The sequence below is a fragment of the Equus quagga genome, chromosome 19 (assembly GCF_021613505.1).
Source record: "Equus quagga isolate Etosha38 chromosome 19, UCLA_HA_Equagga_1.0, whole genome shotgun sequence".
NCBI lineage: Eukaryota > Metazoa > Chordata > Mammalia > Perissodactyla > Equidae > Equus > Equus quagga.
The window spans coordinates 37,197,179-37,224,099 of record NC_060285.1 but is presented as its reverse complement, the minus strand read 5'-3'; the positions used below and the strand labels follow the sequence as shown (position 1 = coordinate 37,224,099).

Below are 26,921 nucleotides of genomic sequence, written 5' to 3'. Positions count from 1 at the left end.
CACTGCTCATCGGACCACGCTGAGGCAGCGTCCCACATGCCACAACTAGAAGGACCCACAACGAGAAATATACAACTATGTACTGGGAGGCTTTGGGGAGAAAAAGGGAAAAAAATAAAATCTTAAAAAAATATATATGAATGGTTTCTATGAGAAAAATATGAGAAAATCTGAAGAATTTGTTATGTAGCCACAAGATATTTCAGCAACTTTCACAGGACCTTGGTGAACTCTTTCAATCACAGTTAATTTTTTAATATTTTAATGTTTCTGCTTTTCCTAGAATACTGATAATTAAATATACTTCAGTAGCTTCAAATATATTTTTGAAAAATAATTTGACAGCCTATCATAAAATCTTTAGGCATATTCCTATTATGTGGTGTTCTTGAATCAACATAGATTTTAACTAAAAGTAAGAATTCTGCTGAATCTCAACTTTAACTTATTATGAATATATAATCAGATTCCATTTTAAAGTGCCTGTTGTGATTATAATCAACGTTAGGTGAAAAAAAGGATATGCACGCAATTTCAAGCATTCACATTTTGCTGATTCATGTTTCTCTTTCTGTGTGTATTTGAAACAGATTATCTAGTTATAGCAAGTTGTTCTCCTTCCAGATAAGTGTTCCTTCACACAGACACAAGTTCTTGGGCTTGGACTCGAGGGTGAGCAAGCCTAGGTATTGACCCCTGCCCCCTCTGGAGACCCAATGAAGGAAAGTGGAGGAACTCAAGCCAAAAGAAATTTGCTGTTTCTTACGCAGCCAAGCTTTGATGAACACTAATAGTGGAAAAGGGGCAAATCGTCAGAAAACTAGCTCCTTTCTCATCTTGCCAAAGGAGATGGAGCATCACCTCACTGAGATCCCTGCAAAAGCAACAGCAGCAGCCCTGAATCTCTGCAAGTCCTGTGGCCTCAGGCTATGCTGTAGTTGCCCATCAGACCTCTCTTCTTAAAAGGCAAGTGGGGTGCAATCATGACTGCTTTCAGGAATGGCCAGGCAAGCATTGGCCAGTAGCCTAATCTCATTGAGGCTGAACAGGTGTTTAGCTGTTTAGCTACACAGGCACGTGGAGGAAATCTGGGGCTTCCTAGAAAACCATAACCCATACATACTTTTGAAAAAGATATCTAAAAGCCAGTTGTAATTTTATATTCTAAATAACTTAGGCAATTAAATTTAAACTGAGGGACAGTAAACAAGTTGCAGCAGCCGGTTTGGATGCCAGGGAAAGACCCTTGATTTCCTTCCATCCAGAATAAAGGTTTTAATTTAATGCAAGTTAGCTCTTCAAGACCTGGTTCAACATTTACCTCTCAAAACCAGACTTCAAAAACCCAGAAAAATAAAAACCAAATCCCCAAAACACACTTACCACGATTATCTCCATACAACATAAAAGTAATTATTTTATCTATACACTTTTTTTAACACTTGTTAATCATGTTTTACAAAGAAACAATTGCTAACCAGTTAGAGTGCAAAAATCAACAGGACTCAGTTGATATCTTTTATTTTTTCTAAAGTGCCTAGAATAGTACCAAGCACACAATAGGCATTTGTAATAGGCATTACAAATACACTTTCTAAATAAACCTTTATTTTTACTTTATATTTTTCACATTTTAATGAGCAATTATATGTGTAAAGCTGTATTTCTCCATCTTTTCAAATAAACATCCTCCAATTATAAGTATCTTTGATGAAGAATAAAAATAGTTCTACTTCATTGTGTTAGATAAGAACCAAGCTAACTAGATACAAGCTTCTTGTTTAGTCAAGAACTCGAGAGACTGAAAAACATGTCCTATTTTTTGTAGGAGGAAATACATATAAATATATGCTCATATATCTGTTATATTTTTATATATATTTATACATATAAACACATACATATTTACAAATAAACAAATTTAAATACAATAAAAATAAATAGAAATAGAAAGGAAGGTAGGAACCAAAGGACAAAAATGCAAATATGTACGATGTCTTTGGTTGAAATTATATTACTATTTTGGACAAAGTTATGATAGGTATTTTGGGGAGCAAAGATAGGTAAATTAAAATAATTCTTATTTAACTTTATATGATCAGAAAACAGAATATATTAATATGTATTTCAATGTTTTATTATCATTATTATTACCAAAAACAGTATCTTTGCACTAATGTAAGTTCCTAATTTATTTTACTTATCATGTCCTTTTTCACTAACATATTGGTCTTCCCTCCAAAATTTTTCAAGTACCTTTTTAGAAATTAACAGTAAGTAAGAAGTAAGACTCTCTCTCCAAGGAGGATTTGTTTCAATGCTCTGAGCTTCTCAAATACCTTGACCTATACTGGAGAAATCATTTCTAAAATGTTTCTTATCACATTAATCATCAGTGCAACAATGTGCTGAAAGATCTCAGCAACACCTCCCACAGTCAGTGTTACTCCAAACCCAACTTTCAGGTGTTAGCCCATAATTCCTCTCTTTCTTCCCTTTCGTATTTAACATAATTTAAACTTTTAAATATAGGAAATCACATTATAGTGTGCCCTCTAATTTAAGGTTTTTGACTGTGCTGAAATATAGATGCTTAAATAGCTGTAATCAGTAATGCTTTAATGAGAGGAAATTACCTAACATGGAAATCTTGGTATCAAGTATGCTAATCATCACGTTTCTCTCATGATAAAATTCCTGCACACGAACTATCTTTTATTATTTTGGTTACATATTCATGCTACCAATATTTAAGCACCTATTCTGACAAGTTGAAAATATTAATTATAAATGAATTAATTAATTACAATGAAGTTGACTCCTTTTTTCCTATCCCCTATCTACTGGCATCCACCCACCTCCTAAGGAGGACACATCCTTTGTGGTTCACTGAATGACTGGGTTTGGGGTGATTTAAAAATAATTTGCATAGACGATTGCTCTTCCTTTTCCTGCGAAAATATACAATCTAAGCCAGTTCTTTGCAATGATCCTACGTTATTTAACAAAGACTTTCATTTGTATAACAATTACAAGGGAGGACATTAACAGGGAACATGTACATACCAGGCACTATTTGAAGCAATCTGTGTGTGGTAACTGATTAAATAAAACCACCTTGTGAAATTTCAGTTGTACATTATTGTTTTTCACTAGTGTTGTAGGTGCACCCCTTCACCCTTTGTGCTCACCCCCCCACCCCACTTTTCCAGTGGTAGCCACTAATCTGTTCTCTTTGTCTACATTTTTAAATTCCTCATATGAGTAGAGTCATACAGAGATTGTCCTTCTCTATCTGGCTTATTTCACTTAACATAATTCCCTCAAGATCCATCGTTGTTGTTGCAAATGGGACGATCTTGTTCTTTTTTTACAGCTGAGTAGTATTCCATTGTGTGTATATGTATATGTATACATATACACACACCATATCTTCTTTATCCAATCATCAGTTGATGGGCACTTAGGTTGCTTCCATGTCTTGGTTATTGTAAATAATGCTGCAATGAACATTTGGGTGCATGGGACTTTTGGAATTGCTGACTTCAAGCTCTTTGGATAGATACCCAGTAGTTGGATAGTTGGATCATATGGTAATTCTATTTTTAATTTTTTGAGGAATCTCCATACTGTTTTCCATAGTGGCTGCACCGGTTTGCATTCCCACCAGCAGTGTATGAGGGTTCCTTTTTCTCCACAACTTCTCCAATGTTTGTTACTATTTGTTTTGGTTATTTTTGTCATTCTAATGGGTGTAAGGTGATATCTTAGTGTAGTTTTCATTTGCATTTCCCTGATAATCAGCGATGATGAACATCTTTTCATGTGTCTATTGGCCATCCATATATCTTTGGAGAAATGTCTGTTCACGTCTCCTGCCCATTTTTTGATCAGTTTGTTTGATTTTTTGTTGGTGAGTTGTGTGAGTTCTTTGTATATTATGGATATTAACCCTTTGTTGGATGTATGACTTGCAAATATTTATTCCCAGTTAGTGGGTTGTTTTTTTGTTTCAATCCTGTTTTCCTTTGCCGTGAAGAAGCTCTTTAGTCTGATGAAGTCCCATTTGTTTATTCTTTCTATTGTTTCCCTTGTCTGAGAAGATATGGTGTGATTGGACTTACATTTTAAGAAATGTATCCTACTAGGTTCACTGAGGATGGCCATGTGAGAAAGGATGGTGGCTTTGATCAGGGTGGTAGTTTTGGAGGGGTGGTGAGGAATTGGTTGGATTCTGGATCAATTACGAAGATAGAACCTACAGGATGACTCTAAGGTTTTGACTTTTAGAAACAGTAGCATGAAATAGCTGCTAACCAATATAGGGAAAATTTGTGGAGAGTGACAGAGAAGATCAGAAGCTCAGTTTTTAACTTGTTACACTTTAAATTTGTAGTGGATATATAAGTCGATATGCCAAATATTTTGTTGGATACATAAGTCTGAAGTTCAGGGAGCGATCCAGTCTAAAGATGTAAATTATTCAGTTATCAGTGTCTAGATGGCACTTAAGGTGTCAAATAGGTTGGGATTATCAAGGGAATGAAGGTAGGTAAGAAAGATTGCAGGGACCACATAAATGATCCATCCAACACTGGCCTCAGTTCCTTGACGTCATCAGTTCCAATGAGTATCATTCCCTCTGTACTTTGCTGGTTTCCACCACTGCCACCTGGATCTTATTAGCACCTGGAAATGTTTTCATCCTGAAATGCTTAAATCAAGCATCCTACTCTCTCACTATAATCTTCTATCCTTCTTCCTACACCCACTACACCTGTTTTTAAAATTTATTGGCACCCTTGAATCCTCTGCTTCATCAGTCTCTTCCTATCTTCACTGCAATTCATATTCAACTTAGACTTCATGACATTCTTACTAATACTCTCAGTTATCTTGCCCCATTGGCCTTCCATATCAATGGTCTGGCATAAGAATAACCTGAAATCAAAATGGCTGTAGGTATTCTCCCCTCCCACACTTGAGCCACAGAGCACTGTTGGAGGAAAAAGAAAATACACCTTTCAGTCATTTATAACCACTACAAATTCAATGCCTATAACCACAAGTAGAGCCCTAACACTTTCCACTAACCCATCTATGGTTTACATAGTTCTTCCACAATCCATAATGGCTAGATAAGTCTTCTCCATATTCCTGAAATATCTTATCCAATCATCTCCTCTGCCACTGTCAGCTAATTAGCTCCTTTTTACTTCATGGGGAAAATAGAAGCCATTAAATAGAAACTCTATCAATTTCAAAAGACCTCCACCTATAAATACGTTTGCATCAGCTTCCATCCTTTCTTTCTATCCTCATTTCATATTTGAAGACACATTGCTCTTTCTATATAACATTCCTGGAGTCCATTCTTTTCTGCCTCATCTAGTGCTCTATCAATTTACTTCTCTTTCCTCAGTAAATTTTCCTCCCTCTCTATGTGCTTTCCATATGTTTCAACACACTCAAATTTTCTCTCTTAAAATAATGGTCTCACAACCTCATATCCTATAGTGAAGGCTATTATCCCTTCACACTTCCTTCATAATCGAGTTCTTTTAAATTGTTTACCCACTACACCCAATTCTTATCTTCCATTTAACCTTTCAGGCCACTGACACTTGATTCTACCTGAGCTACTTCACTAAAATTATTCTTATCTAGATTACTCTTTATCTCGTTGCTAAATTTCAGTGAGCACTCTGTTCTTTAACTCTCAACATCATGAAACTGCTACAAACCCTTTGCACCACGCTCTCTTGACCTTGGCATTTATGGTTCCACACCTTCCTGGTATTCCTTCCTTGTACCCATTTATGTTTTGTCTTTTTTAGGCATATTCTTCCTCAGATCTTTCCCTTTCCTCTGATCTTAAATGTGTTTCTTCTTCAGGGCTTTATTCTGAACTCTCTTATCTTCTCACTCAGAATACATTTTGGGGGGATGATTTCATTAACTCCAATAGCTTCAATTAACTAGTCTACATGTTCAAATCCAGGGCTATAAATGAGATCTCACCTTTAAATTCCAAAATCCTACATGTATTCCCAACTCTGTCAGTCAAATTTAATGTCTCCAACCTGAACTCATCATCTTCGCTCCACAAATGCTCCACCTTGGGGGATTTTTGTCTTTATGTATGGTACCTTCATCCGCTCAATTGCCAAACCAGAAAGTTCAAAAGTCAGCCCTGACTTCTCAACAAGTCTCATTCTCCTCTCTCCAAACAACCACCTACTCTAGTGTTTCACTGTCTTTAATATCTCACGAATCAGCCCATTCTTCCCCATTCTCACTGTCACTCTATAGGCTCATATTAATCATTTAGTGCTTCACTCAAAATAAGATGTTGACTTTCTCCTGAGATATTGCCCTCAATTAGGTTTATGATACAATAGGGTAGACAAGAAAAAACAAAAAGTCACCATTATCATTTTCATCATACCTCCTTTTTTAAGAAACTTTTGTTTTTTTTGGAAGATAAGCCCTGAGCTAATATCTGCTGTCAATCCTCCTATTTTTGCTGAGGAAGACTGGCCCTGAGCTAACATCCGTGCCCATCTTCCTCTACTTTGTATATGGGATGCCTGCCACAGCATGGCTTGGCAAGTGGTGAGCAGGTCTGCACCCAGGATCCAAACCCGGGAACCCTGAGCCACTGAAGAGGAATGTGCGAACTTAACCGCTGTGCCACCAGGCTGGCCCCTCATTATCTCTCTTTTGATTGAATATAAGATCCTTTTCACTGGTCTCCTTGCTTTAGCCTTTTCTCTAAATCACTCTCCAACCAGAGCTAAGAAAATGTTTCTACAGGAGAGAGCTGATAAGTGATATCCTGTTTAAAGACTTGAGTGGTTCCTCATGGTACTTAGTATAGAGGATAAATTCCTTCCATGAAATTTCTCATGATCTTGCCCTGGCTTAACTTGCTGCTTTCTATCTCACCACTACCTCCCACTCTCCAGCTTATTTCATACTCCAGCCACACTAAGTTATTTTCTCATTTTGTGACATACGCAGATGCTGTTTCCTCTGTAAAAATGCATGCCCCACATTCCTCAGTTGGCAAACTTCAACTCATCCTACAATTATCAAATTAGGTATTATTTCCTTCTACTTACTTTCCTTGATTCTCCAGCCCCATTTCATTCCCACCAATTGGATTATGTGATCTTCTTACTTACTTTCATCTCATGCTGTGCTTACATTATATTACAGATGGTTTTTACCAACCTGGCTACTCCACTATAAGATTCTGAAATGAGAAATGGTATTGTCTTTCACTGTTTCTCCAAAACCTATGCAAATGTCTAGCACATAATATACACTCAAATATACACTGAATTCTGAATAATCCAAAGGGAGAATTAAAGTAAGTAAAATAGTAATATAATGTTCAGATTGAAAGAAATTAAATTAGATCACAATTCAGATTCACATATTTTATTCCCTTATCTTTTGAAGGAAGTAAGTAGAACATTGGCATTTTTTAAATAATCAAATTAAAATCAGTTTTGGAGACTTTTACATTTGAGACCATTTACAATTTGAAAAATATATAACCCAGTCCAAACAGCACCCACAGGAAATTGAACTTGTTTTAAATTCTGTGGAGTGTTTACCTAAATTGTTAAGAACCATCAGGAAGACCATTAAAACGAGAACAGAAAGTACAAAAATATGGAATGTACAATTCTGATTCCTCACTGGGGAAAAAATTAATAGAGCTGGAGGATGTTCAGGACAACGTGCATATCAAGGCCAAGGATATGGATTAGATGGGTCTTCATTTATTCACCACACTTTAGAAATAAAGAGAACCATTAGCGTTTGGATAAAGGAAACAGAACGGTTAAACATACTAAGTTCTAGAAGAATTAAATGTATGGATCTTATTACTTCACGATAACAAATAGAAAGACAAGGAAGGAACAGAATAGCCCCAGCAGCATTCTTGCTGTAGGTTCTGGATGAGATGATGAGGTGGACTTAATTCAAACACCCATTATCACACTGAAATATCACGAGGCTTCCACATTTGATCAATGCACGTGACAGTGAAATAGGTTCAGGAATTATTTCATGTAGTCTAGGATTTGGCCCACATTGCTTGTTATTAAATTTTGTGTGTATTGATCCTTAAAAAGAATCGGAAATGATAAGAAAGTAAATAGCTAGTTAATAATCAGAACATTTCTTAAACCGAATTACAAAGGGAAACTCCCTTCATTGTGTATGTTAGTCGACTTGGGTTTACATCACCAAACTCAACTTCTGTGGCCAAACTGAGCTACTAAATCCACCCGGAGACTTCACCCAGCCTGCAGTCTAGGACAAACCCTGGCTCCAGGCGAGAGGCTGGCCAGCACCTCTGTGTCACTGGCTCATGAGCTCAAGATGTGACGGTAATCCCTTACACTACAGGTACCACATCAATCTGCCCGTCCACAGCTCTCCAGATACAGGCACGGCTGTATGAGAGTGTTCATGTTTTGTTCTCCAGTTCTTCAACGTCCAAAATTCTTCTGGCCTTGGGAAGCTGAGTTGCTTAGACTTTACCCAGTCCTTCCTAAATGTTGGCTGACAATTTGATCACCTGGGGCACCCCTGATACCTTACCATTCACAATGATTTGTGGTTATTTTGTGGCTTTTTTTGGGCAGGGGGGTTGGTTTTTTTGGTGAGGAAGATTGGCCCTAAGCTAAGATCTGTAGCTGATCTTCCTCTATTTTGTAGGTAGGATGCCACCACAGCATGGCTTGATAAGTAGTGTGTTGGTCCACACCAGGAATCCAAACCTGCGAACCCCGGGCCGCCAAAGCTGAGTGTGCAAACTTAAGTACTATGCCACTGGGCCGACCCCACCATTCACAAGTTTTTCACACTTGAATATTGCTAATATTTAAAATTTAAAACACTATGGCAAAATGGTATCTAAAAAAGCACTATTTAACTCAATGATATTTTACCCTTTAGATTTTAATTATCTATTTTCTCTGCCTTTATTTTTATATGTAAATAAATGCTATGTTTTTAAACTGGAGGTTAATCTGTGATCCAGTTTTTATGAGTGAAAAACACATACTGAATATAGATATCTCTGATATAATTTTTCAGACAATTTTAAGCTAACATTTAACAGATAATATTTTTCTCAATAATAGAAGAGTTTATTTTCTAAGATAACCATGTTATTTAGAAAAATCTGCAAGTTCTATTTCACACAGCAACTAATTTCCAGTTTCTCAATTTAAAAACATGCTTCTTGAAATTCTTTTCAAAAGAAAACCAGTATAAAATTTCTTGAATTGCCCCATGAAAATCATGAATGAATGATTCTCTCTTTCATTAGCATTAAAACTGAGACTACCTGAATTTTCAAAAAGAACCTACTTAACAGTTATTGTTAAAAATATTAATACATGCCATATTGCTGGAGTTCCTCTAATTTACTCTTACCACATATGCAAATTTATTTATACTGACATTTGCAAATTTGATACTTTTTATACAAGCTTGCTATTTGAAAAAATGCAAAATTTACTTTTTTACTAATGCTTCAGAAATAATACTTATTTCTACTCACAGGAAAATTTGCAGTTTTTAAATATACCACTTACATTTAAGGATGTATCTGAGATTTCTCTTATACTAGTAAAGAAATTTCTCCACAACTATGCATCCTTGTGAGAGATCATTCACTCAGCACTCTATACATTCTGTTCAATGAGTACAAATTATAGGAGCTTGAGTTGCTTACCAATGAAAATTTCATCATAGAATGGGTTTAGTAATACATTATAAACATTTATATAAAAGACACGACTTTAGAAATGGATAACAGTATTTAGATGATCTATTAGAAAGATTTTTTGGGGGGTGGGGCAAGGAAGATTGGTCCTGAGCTAACATCTGTTGCCAGTCTTCCTCTTTTTACTTCAGGAAGATTGTCCCTGAAGCTAGTAACTGTGACAAGATACCTCTATTTTATATGTGGGATGCAGCCACAGCATGGCTTGATGAGCAGGGTATAGGTCCGTGCCCAGGATCGAAATCTTCAAACCCTGGGCTGCTGAAGCGGAGCATGCAAACTTAACCACTATGCCACTGGACCAGCCCCACAAAGACACGTTTTAGAGGAAAGAAAAATAATATAAAATTTCAATGTATTTAGGTTAAGTGTAATTTAATCTGACTTTCAGTTTTCTAACTTGGGGAAAAATCTTACTCTTAAATGACTGAAGTAACTTTAGATACTATTACCATTTCACCTTCATACTTAGATTACTGTATATTAAGCTTTAGAACTAAAAAAATGATTTGGTTACATAGCTCCTGGTAATATGCTCTAGATAGCTCTTTAACAATAGAAACACTATATTTATGTGTACTCTTAATCCCCCAGATTGCCTAAGCTCTTATGTATGCTGAAATTTGCATGGTGTTTTTCACTCTAAGAAAAGTTAAAAAATGAGCACAAGCACTGAACTTCAGAAAACGTAGGTAGCCGTATAAAATACCCATTATCATGGTAGGGCATGACCAAGAGAGAACCTCTATATTCATAATATTATAAATTATATATATGTACATTATATACATGTAATATACACATGTATATATGTAAATTATATATGCAATATATATAATATATTGTATATACTTCACTTTTAGCAACCGGGAATGAAGTTGATTAAGTCTGCCTTCAGGAAACCATCTTTCCTTTCTGTGAATTTTTTCCCCTGCAAGGGGTTTCTTTCAACAACTAGGTTTTATGTCCACTTACTCCTCCATGTTTGGAAACATGCTTTCTTGAAAGGATATGATAAACTATTTTATTTTAACACATAAATAATGGATAAGAGTTTTATTGCCACTTGTAGAAGAGAAGTGTTCTGTTTTGAACAAGGTAAAAATCTTTTAAAACCAACTGATCTCTAATTGTAGAATTCTTTCAGGAATCAGTGGACAGGCGAGGGAAGTATTTTGAGGAAAATGGATTTACTCTTCTAATAAAAGTTAAATGCTGTGTACAAACACTGTGCAAGGCAGCAGGGTGGAATTACATCACATGAGCAGTCACCTACACTGCTTTCATATAGGGCTGGCCATAAATCCTGTCCCTGTGTACTTGCTAGGCTGACTTACATTTCATTTTGTTTTATGCTGCAATGTAATAGGTCCAGGGACTAAATATAAGGAACTATCTGAAGACAACCCTTTTTCCTCAAATAAATTCAAACAATAAAAATAAAAGGAAAAGAAGGAATTAAAATATTGTATGTTGTTTAGTCTAGTTTAGGAGCAAGTTGATGAAGATTAGACAACATCATGAGACAGGAGAGAAGGACCTACAATTGAAAGTTATCTTTTTAACACCTCGCTGGTGGCTGGTGTTTTAATGTAATTATGTACTTCACCTAGATGCCTAGGTGAAGTGTAGCTAAAAATTGATAACGTTGGGTTCTGTGTGTTCCACATTAAACCTCACAGTGCCAAGTGAAAAGCAAACAGTGATAAAAATTTACGCATTGACTCTCTGCTGAAATAAATTGAATCTTATTACTTTATATCATACGCCATGAGCTCTTGTTTCTACTTCAAACATCAAACCACAGAAATGTTATTTTAATCATTTTCTGAAATAAGACATCACAGAAAGGACTAAAATGTTTCAATACTAGACTATCAAACTCTTCTTATTGTTTAAAAATGACAATCTTTTAAAACTTAAGAACATTTTCTCTAATTTTCTAGAAGCTTCCTGAGTAATGTAGGAAAGAAACAGCAATATCAAGAATCAATACTGTTGATAAAATGGGCTAATAAAATAATTTTTTTCAGTAACTAGAAAACATATTGTAACCCAAATCATACACTCACATTTAGAATGGTAACTCTCAAGTTCCAAAAGGTTTTAACTTTTGGGATAGTCCATTAACATGACATTTAGTATGTACATATTCTGATGAAACGTTTATTCTTATTTGAAGAGTCAATACATGGAGATGAATTTTATGAGTTATTAAAACTTTTTAAAACACCAAATGACACCTCAAAGCAAGTTTACACTTTTGCATTGGCTAAACAATAGCTATATATTTCAAAAAGTTACCTACGAGACAAATTGTATACAAGCAACTCTCTGATGATCTGGTGTGTACATAATTCAATTTGCCAATAGTTAAATTTAATGAAGAATCTAACTTACCGGTGGATCAGCCCCCTTAGAACCAGTCAGCCCTCCTGTTAGGGAGTCGATATCCTGAAAAGGGGAGAGGTGTTGATTGTAAAATGCTACTCAACAGCATGGAGAATTTCCCAGTCCCACAGTGTAATATTTTGTTTAGCTACAAACTTAGGGCACTCAGCTACATTTGTCTTGTTTTGTTTTAGACAATCCTGCATGCTGTAATGCTATACAAATAGCCTGTGTCTAAAAATCTAGTTATTCTCTCCAACTCTGTGAAATCATAAAAAGAAAAAATAGAAACAGATTAATTATTCTCCAAATATGAAAAGAAAATGGCTCTAGGTGGGAAAGTAGATGTTTTGATCTCTAAGGAGCTGAAGTGAAGGCAGAACACACAAAAAAAGGAAATTTATTGAAACTGCAACTTAACATATTATTTGCAAGAATATTAATCCTATGAAAAATGCTTGAGCTACAAAAATTTTATCTGTAGTCCTCTCTATTACTACACATAGAAGATGAAAATATTTAAACAGATATGGCGAGATTAGCTATTCTTTTAAAAAGCCCGATTTCTAACCTCACATCAGTAACCACAGAAGATCACACCTGAGTAGTGATTATAATTGTCAAAGGTATCGTAAATTGAGAAATGGGTGATGCTGTGACAAACTGGAGAGCATGTGCCCTGCCTACAAGGACAACTACAGCTCAGCCATAATTATCAGTTGTAGGCCTTTGGTTCCGGGGTTACTAATCATAAGATTTTTTCCAAAAAAGCTAGAATTTCAGGTTTTTAAGTAAAATTTCTCAGGATTCTAACGTTCTGCAACTGTTTTAATTTTTAAATCATCTCCCCAAATGAAAAAAGCAAGAACTGTCTGCTCAAAGGCTGCTGGATAGGAGTTTGGGGTTACATTGAAGAGATGCATTTTGGTAAAAAGTTTCTTTCTTGTGACCCTGGTCACTTCTTATCTGTTTGTATCTAGTTGAAAGGATAGGAATGAAGAACCTGCGAAAATATAGTCGCAGAAAAAACCAACGATGAAAGATAACTGCGTCAAGATTGAAGGTAAAGAAAATTAAATACCTATGATCAGAGATACAGCCAACACCTTGACATCATTACAAACATGTCTGCTACACATTCACTTAGGATTTAATCACATCATGATTCCCTGTATCTCAAAAATGGAATCTTAACAACAAATATGGGGCTAAAATGAGCACGTGTAGGAAATATCAAAGGCAGGACAGGGGAGAAGGAAGGGATGGTGTGATGACAGTTTCCTTCTGAAGATGCTGCCCTTGAACAGGAACTCAGTGGGTGATAAATTTCTAGATGCATATTTTATTAAGGGCCACAAATGATAAGGCAAACATAAGGAATGTATGCCAAGAAAATTATTAAGTTGTCTTCTCTGAAGTGGATATATTACATGTAATAATTTTCCCTATCCTGTATCCCTTTAAGAAACGACTTCTTCTCCTCCACCATTCAAGCTCTTTAAAGCTTGTAAAAATTGCTTCAAACGTTGTAGGACGCTGCCTGAGAAGTAAGGCAATATAGATTCCGGAAGATATAAAGGTAGGGTCTAAGTCTTGATTCTATCATTTGAGCAATGTTTGAAATAGATGTTCTTCCCACCTGCCAATTTAAGATAAGTTTCTGGCTCTTGAAAACTGAAAAATTCTAATTAACATGTCTGCATTGTTGATTCTATTTGTAAAAGGCCCTCCCTCCCCATCCTGTTGAAATTCTTTATTCTAACACCATGCACACTGTAAGCAATCAATCCACCTAAATTATTTGATCTTACATGTTCTTTAACATTCCCGTTAAGTCATCGAAGTAACTTATGTCCTTCCGTAATAAAAGTAAAGCATGAAACATATTTTTAAATTAGCAAACAAAATTAACATTCCTCTTGAATCCAAAGATAAAATATAATTTTAAAAATTGTTTTAGAATTTTATGAAATGAACTGACAACATTAGATAGTAAAATGGCTAAACTATTAGATTAACAGAAAATAAACACACAGCCTATTGCACTGTTTGATCATACTCCTGTTGAGACCATGACAAAAAAGAAGTTCTATTCATGTGAAAAGTTATTCCCAAGTACATTTAAAATGAAAGAAAATGATGTTAAGTACATTTTGAGATAATACATTCCTTCTTAATAGAAAGCCATATAAATTACATTAATAAGAGAAATTTCTGATGGTATCAGAGAGATAACAGAGAAACTGACTCAGAGTGAAAGCATTTTAGCAATTTAGTTAATGCATTTGTCATATTTTTAAAAGTTCTATCATGAGCATTTCTTGCTATTCTAGATAAGTTGAGCCAATTGTCAGATTTCTAAAATTTTATGTCTTCCATAATGGTCATGGTCTTGAGAAAAATAAAGCACTAGTACAGTTTAGAAGATGAATGCAAAAGGCATTGACATTTACGGTTTCTAACATGTTGGATTAAAGCAAATTATGAACTCATGGCTCTAACCAGCATACAGATGTACACTCCTATTCCATCTAGCCATTTAATTTAAAAAATTTTTTTTGAGAATGTGTTCTATTTTGAGTATAAATTGAAAAAGAGTGTCCTACTTGGACAGATGCCTAAGTTAAACATGGCTTATCTATCACTTGATGCAAAAGAAATTTTTCAGGTGTGAATAATGAGCTTAAGTGTGCATGAATGCATTTATGTGGCAAAATTAATAGGTGAAATAAATAAATCCTTTGAGGGACTCTAAATATAACTAAAAATGAGTCAATCTCTTTAATGGTTATTGAATATTTTATCTACAAAATATAACTGAAATCCTTCACAAATCTGCCTATCTTGTTTTTTAAATGTATTTTATATAGATAACAACAAAAGGGGACATCAAAAAGTAAAAACTGATTTCCTAGAAAGTTTTTTAGCTTTCTATTGTAATAATGTTATTTGTTTGATTAAAATATTGAAAACAAACTTTGAGTTTTTACTAGGTTATGGAATTTATTTAACTATGTTATATACCATATTATTTCAGATTTAATAGCTAATAAAATAGCTATTACTTACCAAATATTACTATGTGCCAGGTATATTACTTTATAACAGCCTTGTAAAGTAGTTATTTCTTCTCCACTTAGGAAGTTAAAAAGCTTACATAACTTACCCAATATCACATAGTTATTAAGAAGCGGGGTTACAAAACATATTGTATGATTCCAAATCTGTATTTTTAATACCAGTTGTAGAACAGCTTCCCCCTGGCATCCTGGGGACCCCACACGTATCCTCACAGGCCACGTAGGTAAGGCTAAACGATAGGCTGGCTTATGTCTTGGTGGAACATCCTCTGAGCCTCCCACTTACGTGACAAGGCAGGCAGTATCATGAAGAGCTTCCACATGGCTGCTTCTTGCTCACCTCCCTGGCACCAATGAGGCATGGAACTTTCTATCACACTCTTTCCTGCCCCAGATCCATCTGCAGGCTGTGAAACTGCTTAGGTGCAGTATGGAATTGGCTTCTTCCCCAACACAGCACTCTTGAACGTCTGTCATCTGGTCTATCCAGTTCAGTGCTGTCCCGTGGAACTAGGGATCAGGGCCAGGACTAGAGTGAGGCAAGTGACATGTCTATGGTGCAAAATTTAGGGAGACATTCATTCTCAGGGTCATGCAAGTGCTGACCCTGAACTTACAGGCTACTGAGAGCAAGTGTCTCCTTAAATTGTGTGCCCTAGGTACCCCATTCTTAGATTTCTGTAAGAGCAGTGTTGGCACTTGCACAACCCTGGGGGCAAGTGACTCCTTAAACTTTGTGCTCTAAGTACCTTACTTGTCTCATCCTAGTCCTGACCCTTTCTAGGGACAGGGAAAGCTAACACCATGCTGCTTTTATTTATGCTGTGAATGTAATGAACTCTAAATCCATTTGGACTCATTGTCTCTTTCCCAGTCAAATCTCTAGAAGTGCGGCAAGACAGCCTGGCACCTGCCCTAAAGCTGCTGTTCAGGGACTACTTGCTGCTTAACGCCAGTATTACATAGCCTTCATTATATGGGTTGCCATCATCTACACAGAACAAAATTTTAAAAAGATCTATTAATTGTATAATCAACTTTATCTCTTAAAAAAAATGTCAAGTAATGAAAGTCTCACTTCTCTCTTCAAGGTGTCCAATACGTAAGAGATCATTAGCCCGTTCTTGACACAAGCTGCATAGAGTTAGCCTATTTTAATATTGGAAACCTCTGTTCCTCGAATAGAAACCAGTCAAGCCAAGGCTGGCCCATGAATCAGCAGTGTTAAGGCTTGGGAAGGTTGTACCACAGATGTGGTGAGGCATCCACGTCAGAGCTCTAAGTTGCATGAGATTTGAGGGCATCCTGGAGCATGTGTATCACCTCAGCGCAGGTTTAAAACAAACTCCACATTTGTACTGCACTGATGCTGTTGGTTGACCAACTGCATCCCCTCTACATGGTCCCCCGCCGCAAGAGTTGATATATTTTTTCCCTTTAAAGACACTGAATGATGGAGCTCCAGGGATTAATCATGTTGTTTTCAGTGCAATTCATTAAGGTTAGATGTTGTAAGTCCTGCTTCCTCCGTGTGAAGATGGGAAAAAGAAGGATATTGGGATTTGAGGTCTCCCTCAGGGCTATTCCTAGATCCTTATTTTGATCTCTAAAAAGTAGGATCAGTTATTATGGTCAAAGAAAAGATGTTAAAATAGTTTTGGTATTAAATACATTAAAAATGAAGAAAAAATTCTAGTAAGGTGAATTTAACATTGCACGTGCCATACGACCCAGAACATCTTAAAACCTGATAGTTACATTTAAAGCTAGTATCAAGTTTTACTCTTCCAAAAGGTCATTTTGTATAATATGAAAATACCTAAAACATTATGATATTGTTACCAACGATGAGTATTTTAAAATTTTAGATTTATAATTTGGGGCTATTTTAGAAATTCTTTGGGGAAAGTGATTACATTTCAATATAGAATACATTTTAGTGCATTAAACACTTTATTGAAAAATGTATCAATGTAGTAAAATCAATATGAAATAGTAAAATGTCAACAGTTTTTATTTAATGATTATATTTAAAATTTGCTTCAAGGTCTTTAAAATCATTTGATGAGGTATTTTAAGTTTATAGAGAAGTTTAAAAAGTTCATATATTCAAAATATCACCCCTTTTATGGAAAAATTCCTCAACACATTCCTCATCTCCTGTTTTCTCTTGATGCAGACTTTTGTCTCCACCATATCACTGCAACCCCTCTTCCCAAGGTTGCCATGACATCTAGTTCACCAAATCCAATTCTTAGTGTTCTCTCATCATTTTTCTTGATCTCTAAGGCACATTTGACACAGTTGACCTTTCTATCCTCCTTGAAATACATTTTTCTCTTGGTTTTCATTTAGTTTCACCCTCTATATGATTTTATTGAGTACTGTGACTTTAAATATCATGCATGTTGATGAATTCTGAATTTACATCTTCATCCTCAATTTATCCTCTGAGATCCACACTGCCAACTCCAAACTCCACTTGGGTGTGTTATAGGCATCTAGAACTTAATAATACAAAATCAACCTTGATTTCTACCTCAATTCCTCCCCCAAATTAAGTTCCTGTCCCAGTGCTCTCCATCTTGACATCACCATTCACCCAGTTGCTCAAGTCCAAATTCATCAGCAAATCCTGCCAATCCTATCTTAAAAATATGGCTTGACAAATATAGAATCGTTATGTTGTGCACCCGAAACTAATATAATGTTAATATGTCAGTTATATCTCAATTAAATAAAATATGGCTTGAATCTGATTATTCCACACCACCCACATCCCTACCATACTAATCCCTTGGACTACATCAGCAAAATTTCTCCCCTGGACTAAAGAAACAGCTTCCTAACTGTTGTCCCTGCATCTATTCTTTTCTCCCCCTTCCCCACATTCTCCATACAGCAGTCAGAAGTATCTATTCAAAATGCAAGTTAGATAGCCATTCTGACCCACATGAGGTGACACCTCATTGTGGTTTTGATTTGCATTTCCCTGGTGATTAGTGATGCTGAGCATCTTTTCATGTATCTGTGAGTCATCTGTATGTTTTCTTTGGAAAAATGTCTATTCAATTCCCCTGCCCATTTTCTCATTGGATTGTTTATTTTTTTACATTGAGTTGTATGAGTTCTTTGTATACTTTGGATATTAACCCCTTATTGGATATATCATTTTCAAATATCTTCTCCAATTCAGTAGGTTGCCTTTTACTTTTGTTGATGATAGTTTCCCTTGCTGTGCATAAGAAGACAACAAATAACAAGTGTTAATGAGGGTGTGGAGAAAAGGGAAACCTCATGCACTGTTGGCAGAAATGTAAATTGTTGCAACCACTATGGAAAACAGTATGGAGATTCCTGAAAAAATTAAAAATGGAAGTACCATATGATCCAGCAGTTCCACTTCTGAGTATTTACCTGAAGAAAACAAAAACACTAATTCTAAAAGATTTATACACTCCTGTCTTCATTGCAGCATTATTTACAAAAGCTGAGATAAGGAAGCAACCTAAGTGTCCATCAATAGACGAATGGATAAAGAAGATAAAGAAGATGTAGTGTGTGTGTGTATATATATATACATATGTACTACATATAGATGTATTGCATACACACATACACACACACACAAACACAATGGAATATTACTTAGCCATTAAAAAGCCAAAATATCCACATTGTGCCATTTGCAACAATATGGATGCACATAGAGGATATTATGCTAAGTGAAATAAGTCACAGAAAGACAAATACTGTATGATTTCACTTATACGTGGAATCTAAAAAATTTTTAAAAAATGATAAGCAAAATAAAACAGACAGACTCTTAGATACAGAGAACAAACCTGCGGTTGCCAGAGGGGAAGGCAGTGGAAGGTTGGGTGAAACAGGTGAAGGGAATTAAGAGGTACAAACTTTCAGTTATAAAATAGATGTCACAGGGATATAATACACAGCATAGAGAATGTAGTCAATAATATTGTAATAACTTTTCATGGTGACAGATGGTTACCAGACTTATTGTGTTGATCATTCGTAATGTCAAATCACTATGTCATACATATGAAACTAACATAATATTGTACGTCAACTTTACTTCAATAAAAAAAATGCAAATTATGTCAGATTACTCCCCTGGTTTTCCATCAATCTTAGAAAAAAATATAAACTTATTACTATGTCCTGGAATCCCCCGTGGTGATCTGCCTTTGGTCATTTCTCTTATCCCATCTTTTGCCATTCTCTCTCTCTCTCATGCCACCCGAGTCACATTGGCCCCATTGCTATTCCAAAAACAGTCCAAATATGGCTCCCATCTCAGGGCCTCTGTGCATGCTTTTCCTGCTGCCTAGGATGCTCATTCCCTAGATACCCTTCCAGTTAACTCACTTCATTCATATCTCAGTTCAAATATGAAAATCTCAGACAGATTTTCCCTAACTGTCTACATCAATGATGTTTCTACCTGCAAACAAATGGCAAACTTAAAAGCATTACAAAAGAGCATTTAATAAAAGGATACTTTATGGAGGCAAGGATGGTTTATTGATCCAGAGGAAGAGTGAAGCACAGGGACTAGCAACAGCTGGAAGCCATAACCACCCTTAAACCTAAAGATGTAGGTAAAAGAACAATGTTGTCAAGAGTCCAGCAAGAGGTGATCACTTCTCAACAGCATCTAGAACAGCTTTCTACACAGTGGGGGCCCAATAAATACTTTTGGAATGGATGATGAATGACTGAATGAATAAACCATGTAATACCTTTTTTATATATAAAAAAGCTGAGGCTCAAATGAAGTTTGTCTCATTTTTGTATAAATGTATCACTTTGAAAGTATGGCTCAAGGCAATAGTGTTTACACAACAAATCTTTATAGAATGCCTGAATAAACAAACTATTGAATGACTTGACTAAACACAGGTGGTAAATGGGGAAAGAAGCGTTGAAATTCCAAGTGTTATAACCCCAAGCCCAGTGTACCTTCTATTTCATTATACACCAAAATGAGACATCCTCCTAAAAGAAAAGGCACTCAATTCTGTATTTATCTCATCTTGAGGCAATAAATTTCTATATATTCCACGGTTTCTAGTTCATGAGAAGGAAAATATGCAAAATCATTTAATAGACAATAAACATTACATTAAATTTATCTTCTCGTGAAATACTGTCAATACTTTAGATTAAAGACCTGATACCTTAATCATCATTCAATGAATAAATCAAAGCTTGAAAACTCTATCTAACATATGTGCTTAGTATTAATAAACAGTTGAAATACATTAAACTAAAAGTCAATAATGTTTATTCTTATGTAACATCTCATAGCGTGTAGGACCACAGCAATGGGAATGAGTAACAGCAAGAAGATGAAATTTCTTTTGAAAAATCATTCAGTTTTTCACTTAATGCTTAAAAGAAACAATCTTTCATCACAGAACACCAGCTCCTTGAGGCAAGCGTCCAAATAATGAAGCTGAGTTTGTTAATGAGGCATCTTCCTGCTCTACCAGACTTAAGCTGTTAGTGTTTCCTTGGCAACTTTACAGGGTAAATTTCCTGGGAGGCAGAGAAGGAGGAAACACACACAACCAATTTTATAAATCTTCTTTCCAATGGAAGCCAGAAGGAGCCTTATTTAGTAATTCTTTAAATTTTTTTAAAAATGGAAAATAACTACACTTTTACTTTGAGCATAGTCCAACCCAAATCTGAATTTTCCTTGAGCCACACAATTAATTTCTTCAAAAAAGAATGATTGAGCATCTGTCGTGACTGAGGCACTGTGCGGGATGCAGAGAGCATGATGATGAATAAGTCAAGGTCACAGCTTTCAAAGAATTCAGCGTCTAGTGGGGAGTCAGAATGACAAAGACAATTTAGTCAACAAACATACAGAGTACACATAATAAGCACAAGGCACCACACTGAATCTGGTGTGTGGAATCCAGGGTCTATGACACAATCTCTGACTTAGAGGATCTTTCAAAGTGTTTTTCAATCTGCAGAACAACATGAGAAAAAATTCTGAGAAATAAGCTGTTAAAATTACAACACATAGGAGTTGTAGGGGTAAATTTTACCAGGTGAAAAGAGTTGGAGTTTTGCCGGAATTGTATTTCGTTTTGGAATGTATACTGGGTAAGCCTGTCCTAGGAACTTGTGTGGGTAAGGCAATAGTTAACATTTATTGAGCATTTACTGTACCATACACCATGCTAAGAGCTCCATTGCCTCATTAAATAGCACCCCAGCTCTTTTACCTGTTACTATTTTGACCATTTTCAAGATGACGAAACTGAGTCTTCAAGAGTTCAAATGATTTGATAATCATTTGATTATCATACAGTTAAAAGGTGTTCAGATCTAGACAGGCTGACTCCACAAGCAATGATTTTCAACAATTATGCTCTCTTGAAAAGTTGAGGTGTGAAAATAAACAGGGAAGATTTCTTGGCATGCCACACAGTGACATGCGAGAAAACGTATTTGTTCAATATTTGTAGGAGAAAGGAATGGAATTGCAAGCAAATTTTTCTGAGGTGAGACATATTCTCTGATGGGAAAAAAATATATCCTTGTTTTACCTACAGATATGAGAGTTAATGCCACTGGATTTAGCAAAAAAGTAAAATTCTAAAGATTTTTGCTAGATATTTCAAACTATTCTCCTCCAACTCAAACTTAAACCAGAAATCTAATACGTATCAAAGACACAACTGTGTCAGTGTTGCTTGGAATAGGGTTTTCTGAAGAAAGTGCCGAAGAGATTTAAGGTTCTTCCTTTCCCATAGAGTGCCCTCTTTGAAGCACTTTTCTTTATGAATTTTTTGTGCTGCGTTTTTTTTTTTTTTCTGTTCCCTTCTATATGGCTAAGGTGATAAAAAGAACCTCTTGCTAAATAAATCCTGGCTCAGTCTCAGTCAGCTCCTCTTTGACAGCTTTTACACATTGATGCATCCTTGTTATCTCAAACTCAATATGTCCAAATCAGACATCATCTCCTCTCCTCCTCTGCCATTACCATGGCCAATTGTCTCCCATCCAATTTCTTCTCCCAGCACTTATCTCTGTTTGCATTTCCAATAAAGAGTCAGTCACCCAATCTAGACTTCTGGGGGTTAATGGAGCCTTCTCTCATTCTAGTATCCATATACCAAGCCAGTCAATTTTTCCTTCTAAATATCTGCTCAGCTCAATCTATTCCCTTCTTTTAATTACCACTGCATTTACTTCTTTAGTTCAAAGGCTTATTTTTTTTCACCCATCCCTGGGTTTCTCCAAAATAATATCTTTTTTGAGTTATTTTTTCCACTTTCACTATAGTATGATCTCTTCTCTAAGGAAACGGTTCTCAAAGCGTGGCCTGGGGACCAATAGCATGAGTGTCACCTGGGAACTTGGAAATGCATTTTCTTGAGCCTTCCCCTAGTCCTGCTGAATCAGAAACTCTGTGTTTAACAAGCCCTCCAAGTAAGTTTGATGCAGACTGAGGTTCAAGAACCTCTGCACCAGAATGATGTGTTTCAAATGCAAATACGTATGGGTTACTCCTATACTCAAAATTCTTAATAATTCTCCCATTCTTCTTAGGAAGAAAAAATATCAAGCATCTTTATGCATGAGGTCTTTCATTCCACAGTGCTGGACTACTTTTTTCATTTCGCCTTTCACCACTTCCTCAAAGGAAACCTTGTACTCCTATCACAATGAACCCTGTACTTGTTTAGTGGCAAGTATTTTCTTGCTTCTGCACCACAGATCCTTCTGCCTAGAAAGCCACCCCCCTTCTCTGGATAAATCTTACTCATCCTTTGAGAAGCATCCCAGGCATCACCTCCTCTCAGGAGACTTTCCTGAGTCCCTCAGGCTAGGGTAATCGTTCTGCTGTTACTTCCAAGGCATCTTGCACTTAACTCTATCACAAGTCTTGCTCACCATTTTATAATTGTCATTTTACTCATCTGTCTTTCCCATTCACCTCCTCAATTAGCCCTATAATTTCCATGTGTTTCTATAGCTTTGGTTTCTGTAAATTTTTCACCAGTCATTTTTAAATATATAATTTTTAGTCTTCCTACTAAAAATCAACCAATGTTTTTGCTGTAGAGGAGGAAACACTTATTGAATAAAACTCATACCATCAACCTATATACAATTTATTCCTCTTTCAATGTGTGATATCTGACATTGCATGTCTATGTACCATGGTGGGCAGCTTTAAGCCTGTTTGAAATGTGTTTAGCAACTGAGAAGAAGATTCAATATTTAAAGGGAGATATCAATGTTATAATCCTAGATAGACACAATTTATGGGAGATTTACCTATCAGCCTTTGCTGGTTGAGAGTAAGAGGCTTAATTACTGTGATCTTAATTTACAGTTAAACTCCAATTATATGATGCTTGATCTTCCCCTGACGAAAAACACAAGTAAATAAGTAAGAAAAAATACAATACCCTACCCTTTTAAAAAAACACATTTTATTTTTAACTCAGTAAATAATAGTCTAAAATACTTACTGGGTTAAAAAAAAAAACCTGGAGATTATCCTATTTGATGTGATTTTTTTTTTTAAATTAAAGGGAAAAATACATCTGTCTTTTCCAGCTGTTTTTATCTGCAATTCCACTGAGTATAGTACATTAAAGCCATTTATCATTTTGATTTATAAATAACTGCAAGGAAGAATTTCAACCGAAAACAAAAACAGAGGAAATAGTTAGTTAAAAATATATATGTATTCTTCACAGAAATAGAACAAAGAATACTAAAATTCATGTGAGGCAACCAGAGACCCCAAATTGCTAAAGTAACTCTGAGGAAGAAGAACAACGCTGGAGGCATCACAATCCCTGATTTAATGTACTACAAAGCCATAGTAATCAAAACAGCATGGTACTGGTACAAAAACAGGCACACAGATCAATGGAACAGAACTGAAAGCCCAGAAAGAAAACTGCACATCTACGGACAGCTAATCTTTGACAAAGGCTCCAAGAACATACAATGGAGAAAAGATAGTCTCTTCGATAAATGGTGTTGGGAAATCTGGACAGCCACACGCAAAAGACTGAAAGTAGACAATTATCTCAGGCCATACACAAAAATAAACTCAAAATGGATCAAAGACTTGAAGATAAGTCCTGAAACCACAGGGCCAATAAGCACATGAAAAGATTTTCAACATCACTAATCATCAGGGAAATGCAAATCAAAACGATACTAAGATACCAAGTTACATCTGTTAAAATGGCTATAATCACTAAGACTAAAAATAACAAATGTTGGAGAGAATGTGGAGAAAAGGGAACCCTCATACACTGCTGGTGGGAATGCAAACTGGTGCAGCCACTATGGAAAACAGTATGGAGAGTCCTCAAAAAACTAAAAATAGAAATACCATATGACTCAGCTATCCCACTACTGGGTATCTATCCAAACAACTTGAAATCAACAAACCAAAGTGACCTGTGTACCCCCATGTTCACTGCAGCACTATCACAATAGCCAAGGCACGGAAGCAATCCAAGTGCCCACCAACTGATGATTGAATAAAGAAGATGTGGTATACACATATACAATGGAATACTGCTCAGCCATAAAAAAAAAGGCAAAACCATCCCATTTGCAACAACATAGATGGACCCGGAGGGTATTATGTTAAGCGAAATGAGCCAGACTGAGAAAGACAAATACCACATGACTTCACTCATATGTGGAAGATAAACAAACACACGGACAAAGAGAACAGTTCAGTAGTTACAAGAGGAAGGGGGCTAGCAGGTGGGCACATGGCGTGAAAGGGAACACTTAAATAGTGACGGACAAGAAATAATGTACAACTGAAATTTTGCAATGATGTAAACTATTATGAACTCAGTAAAAAAAATGTATATGAAATAGATATGTCTAATAGATATCTAACTGTATCTCTCTTGCTAGATGTTATGTATTAGGCCAATTAATATAAATAGTGTTCAAGGTAATCAGGAGAAGTTGGTAATAAAACAGATGAAATATTGTTTTTTAGGAAGATTAGCCCTGAGCTAACATCTGCCGCCAATCCTCCTCTTTTTGCTGAGGAAGACTGGCCCTGAGCTACCATCCATGCCCATCTTCCTCTGCTTTATATGTGGGACGCCTATCACAGCATGGCCTGCTAAGTGGTGCCATGTCCACACCCCGGATCCGAACCAGTGAACCCTGGGCCGCCAAACCGAATGTGAAAACTTAACTGCTGTGCCACCAGGCTGGCCCTGAAAACAGATGAAATATTTTCAAACTCATTAAGTTCACAATTTCAGAAAAGTTTAGCATGGGGTTTTCAGCTAAATATTCAGTATTTCATGCTCATACCTTAATTTTGAAAATAATCGCCATGGAGGAATCAGACAGAGGTTGAGGGAGAGATGAGAACTTGAAAAACAGCATTTAGTAACACTATCTATAATCAGATATGCAAAATTTTCAGAAAGAAGTCTAATTTGAATCTAAGGGATATGCAGACAAATTCCCTTTGCGTTGCTGTTTTCTTTGGGGAAAAAAATTCAAGTTCTACATCACGAGAAGTAAATTTCAAGTTCATTTCCTCTTTCTTCTGTTTTTGAAATGATGAACGATAATTATAATGGTAACCAGAAATAGCAATAGAACATATGCCTTCTCTATTTTTCTTCTGGGCAGCTCCATTTCAATTGATTTTCCATTTCAATCCATTCAATTGATTCTACCAGGATTCTGATATGAATCAATGTTTGCAATATAAATACCACATTTTCAAAATACTATTAAATGAATGGAAATGAAACTGACTAAAATCAGAGCATAAAATGCACAGATGTTATGCTACTGAACTAACCGAGACTATAGCATAATGCGAGCATCTTCCAACCTGGAGATTTAGAGTCAGTGATGGAATGTTCTCTAGTCAATATATGTTCTACAGACAATTTCGTTTTTTTCTATTCATCAGATCAAGTTCCTAAAAAAACTCCAAGCTTCCAACTTTACAATATGCTTTGATTTACTAAGATTAATTTAGAATATTTTGTATTCAGATCTCTCCTTTCCTTAATATTTCTGAAATATATTTTTCATTATGTATTATTCCTCCCAAATGTAACTGACAGCATTCAACTGAGCCACAAAGCCAGGTAAGAATTCCAAAGTGCATAGAATGCTAAATCTCTTGAAATTAGTACAGTTTGAATATGTGAATATTCAAAAAAATGTGAATATTTCTCTTGCTTGAAGCCACCCGGACAGAAAAATGCAGACAGTCTTCACTTTGCACGGTACCGTGTTAACCAAAACTGGTGAATATAAGAATCATGCCCTGGCTTTGCATGGCTCTGTGGTAAGTCAGTCACTGTGTAAAGCAAAGACACGGCTCCTCTGGTTGTGACATGTGCTGGCTGCAGTTAACACAGTACCATGCAAAGATCAGTCTTTATTCCTTTGCCTCCAGCATCCCCCAAACTAGGTTGTGAATCCTGAACGCATAATGCATTAGCTATATTCAGCCCAATATTAAAATTGGAATCTTTCTCAATTTTAGCTTGGCCCAAAGGCAAAGAACAATGCTATGGTGACAAGCATCCCCACATCCTCAAGCAAAGAACTATACCAGG

At 35.9% G+C, this 26,921-nt stretch overlaps 1 protein-coding gene across 1 annotated transcript in view; it reads right to left on the bottom strand.

Annotated features, from left to right (window-relative positions):
• PPFIA2 (PTPRF interacting protein alpha 2) overlaps positions 1 to 26,921 on the bottom strand; it is a 444,237-nt gene that overhangs the window by 360,437 nt on the left and 56,879 nt on the right. Inside the window, exon 2 of the mRNA XM_046646383.1 lies at positions 12,215 to 12,268. Coding sequence (XP_046502339.1) covers positions 12,215 to 12,268 — 54 coding nt within the window. The remainder of the gene's footprint in view (positions 1 to 12,214; positions 12,269 to 26,921) is intronic.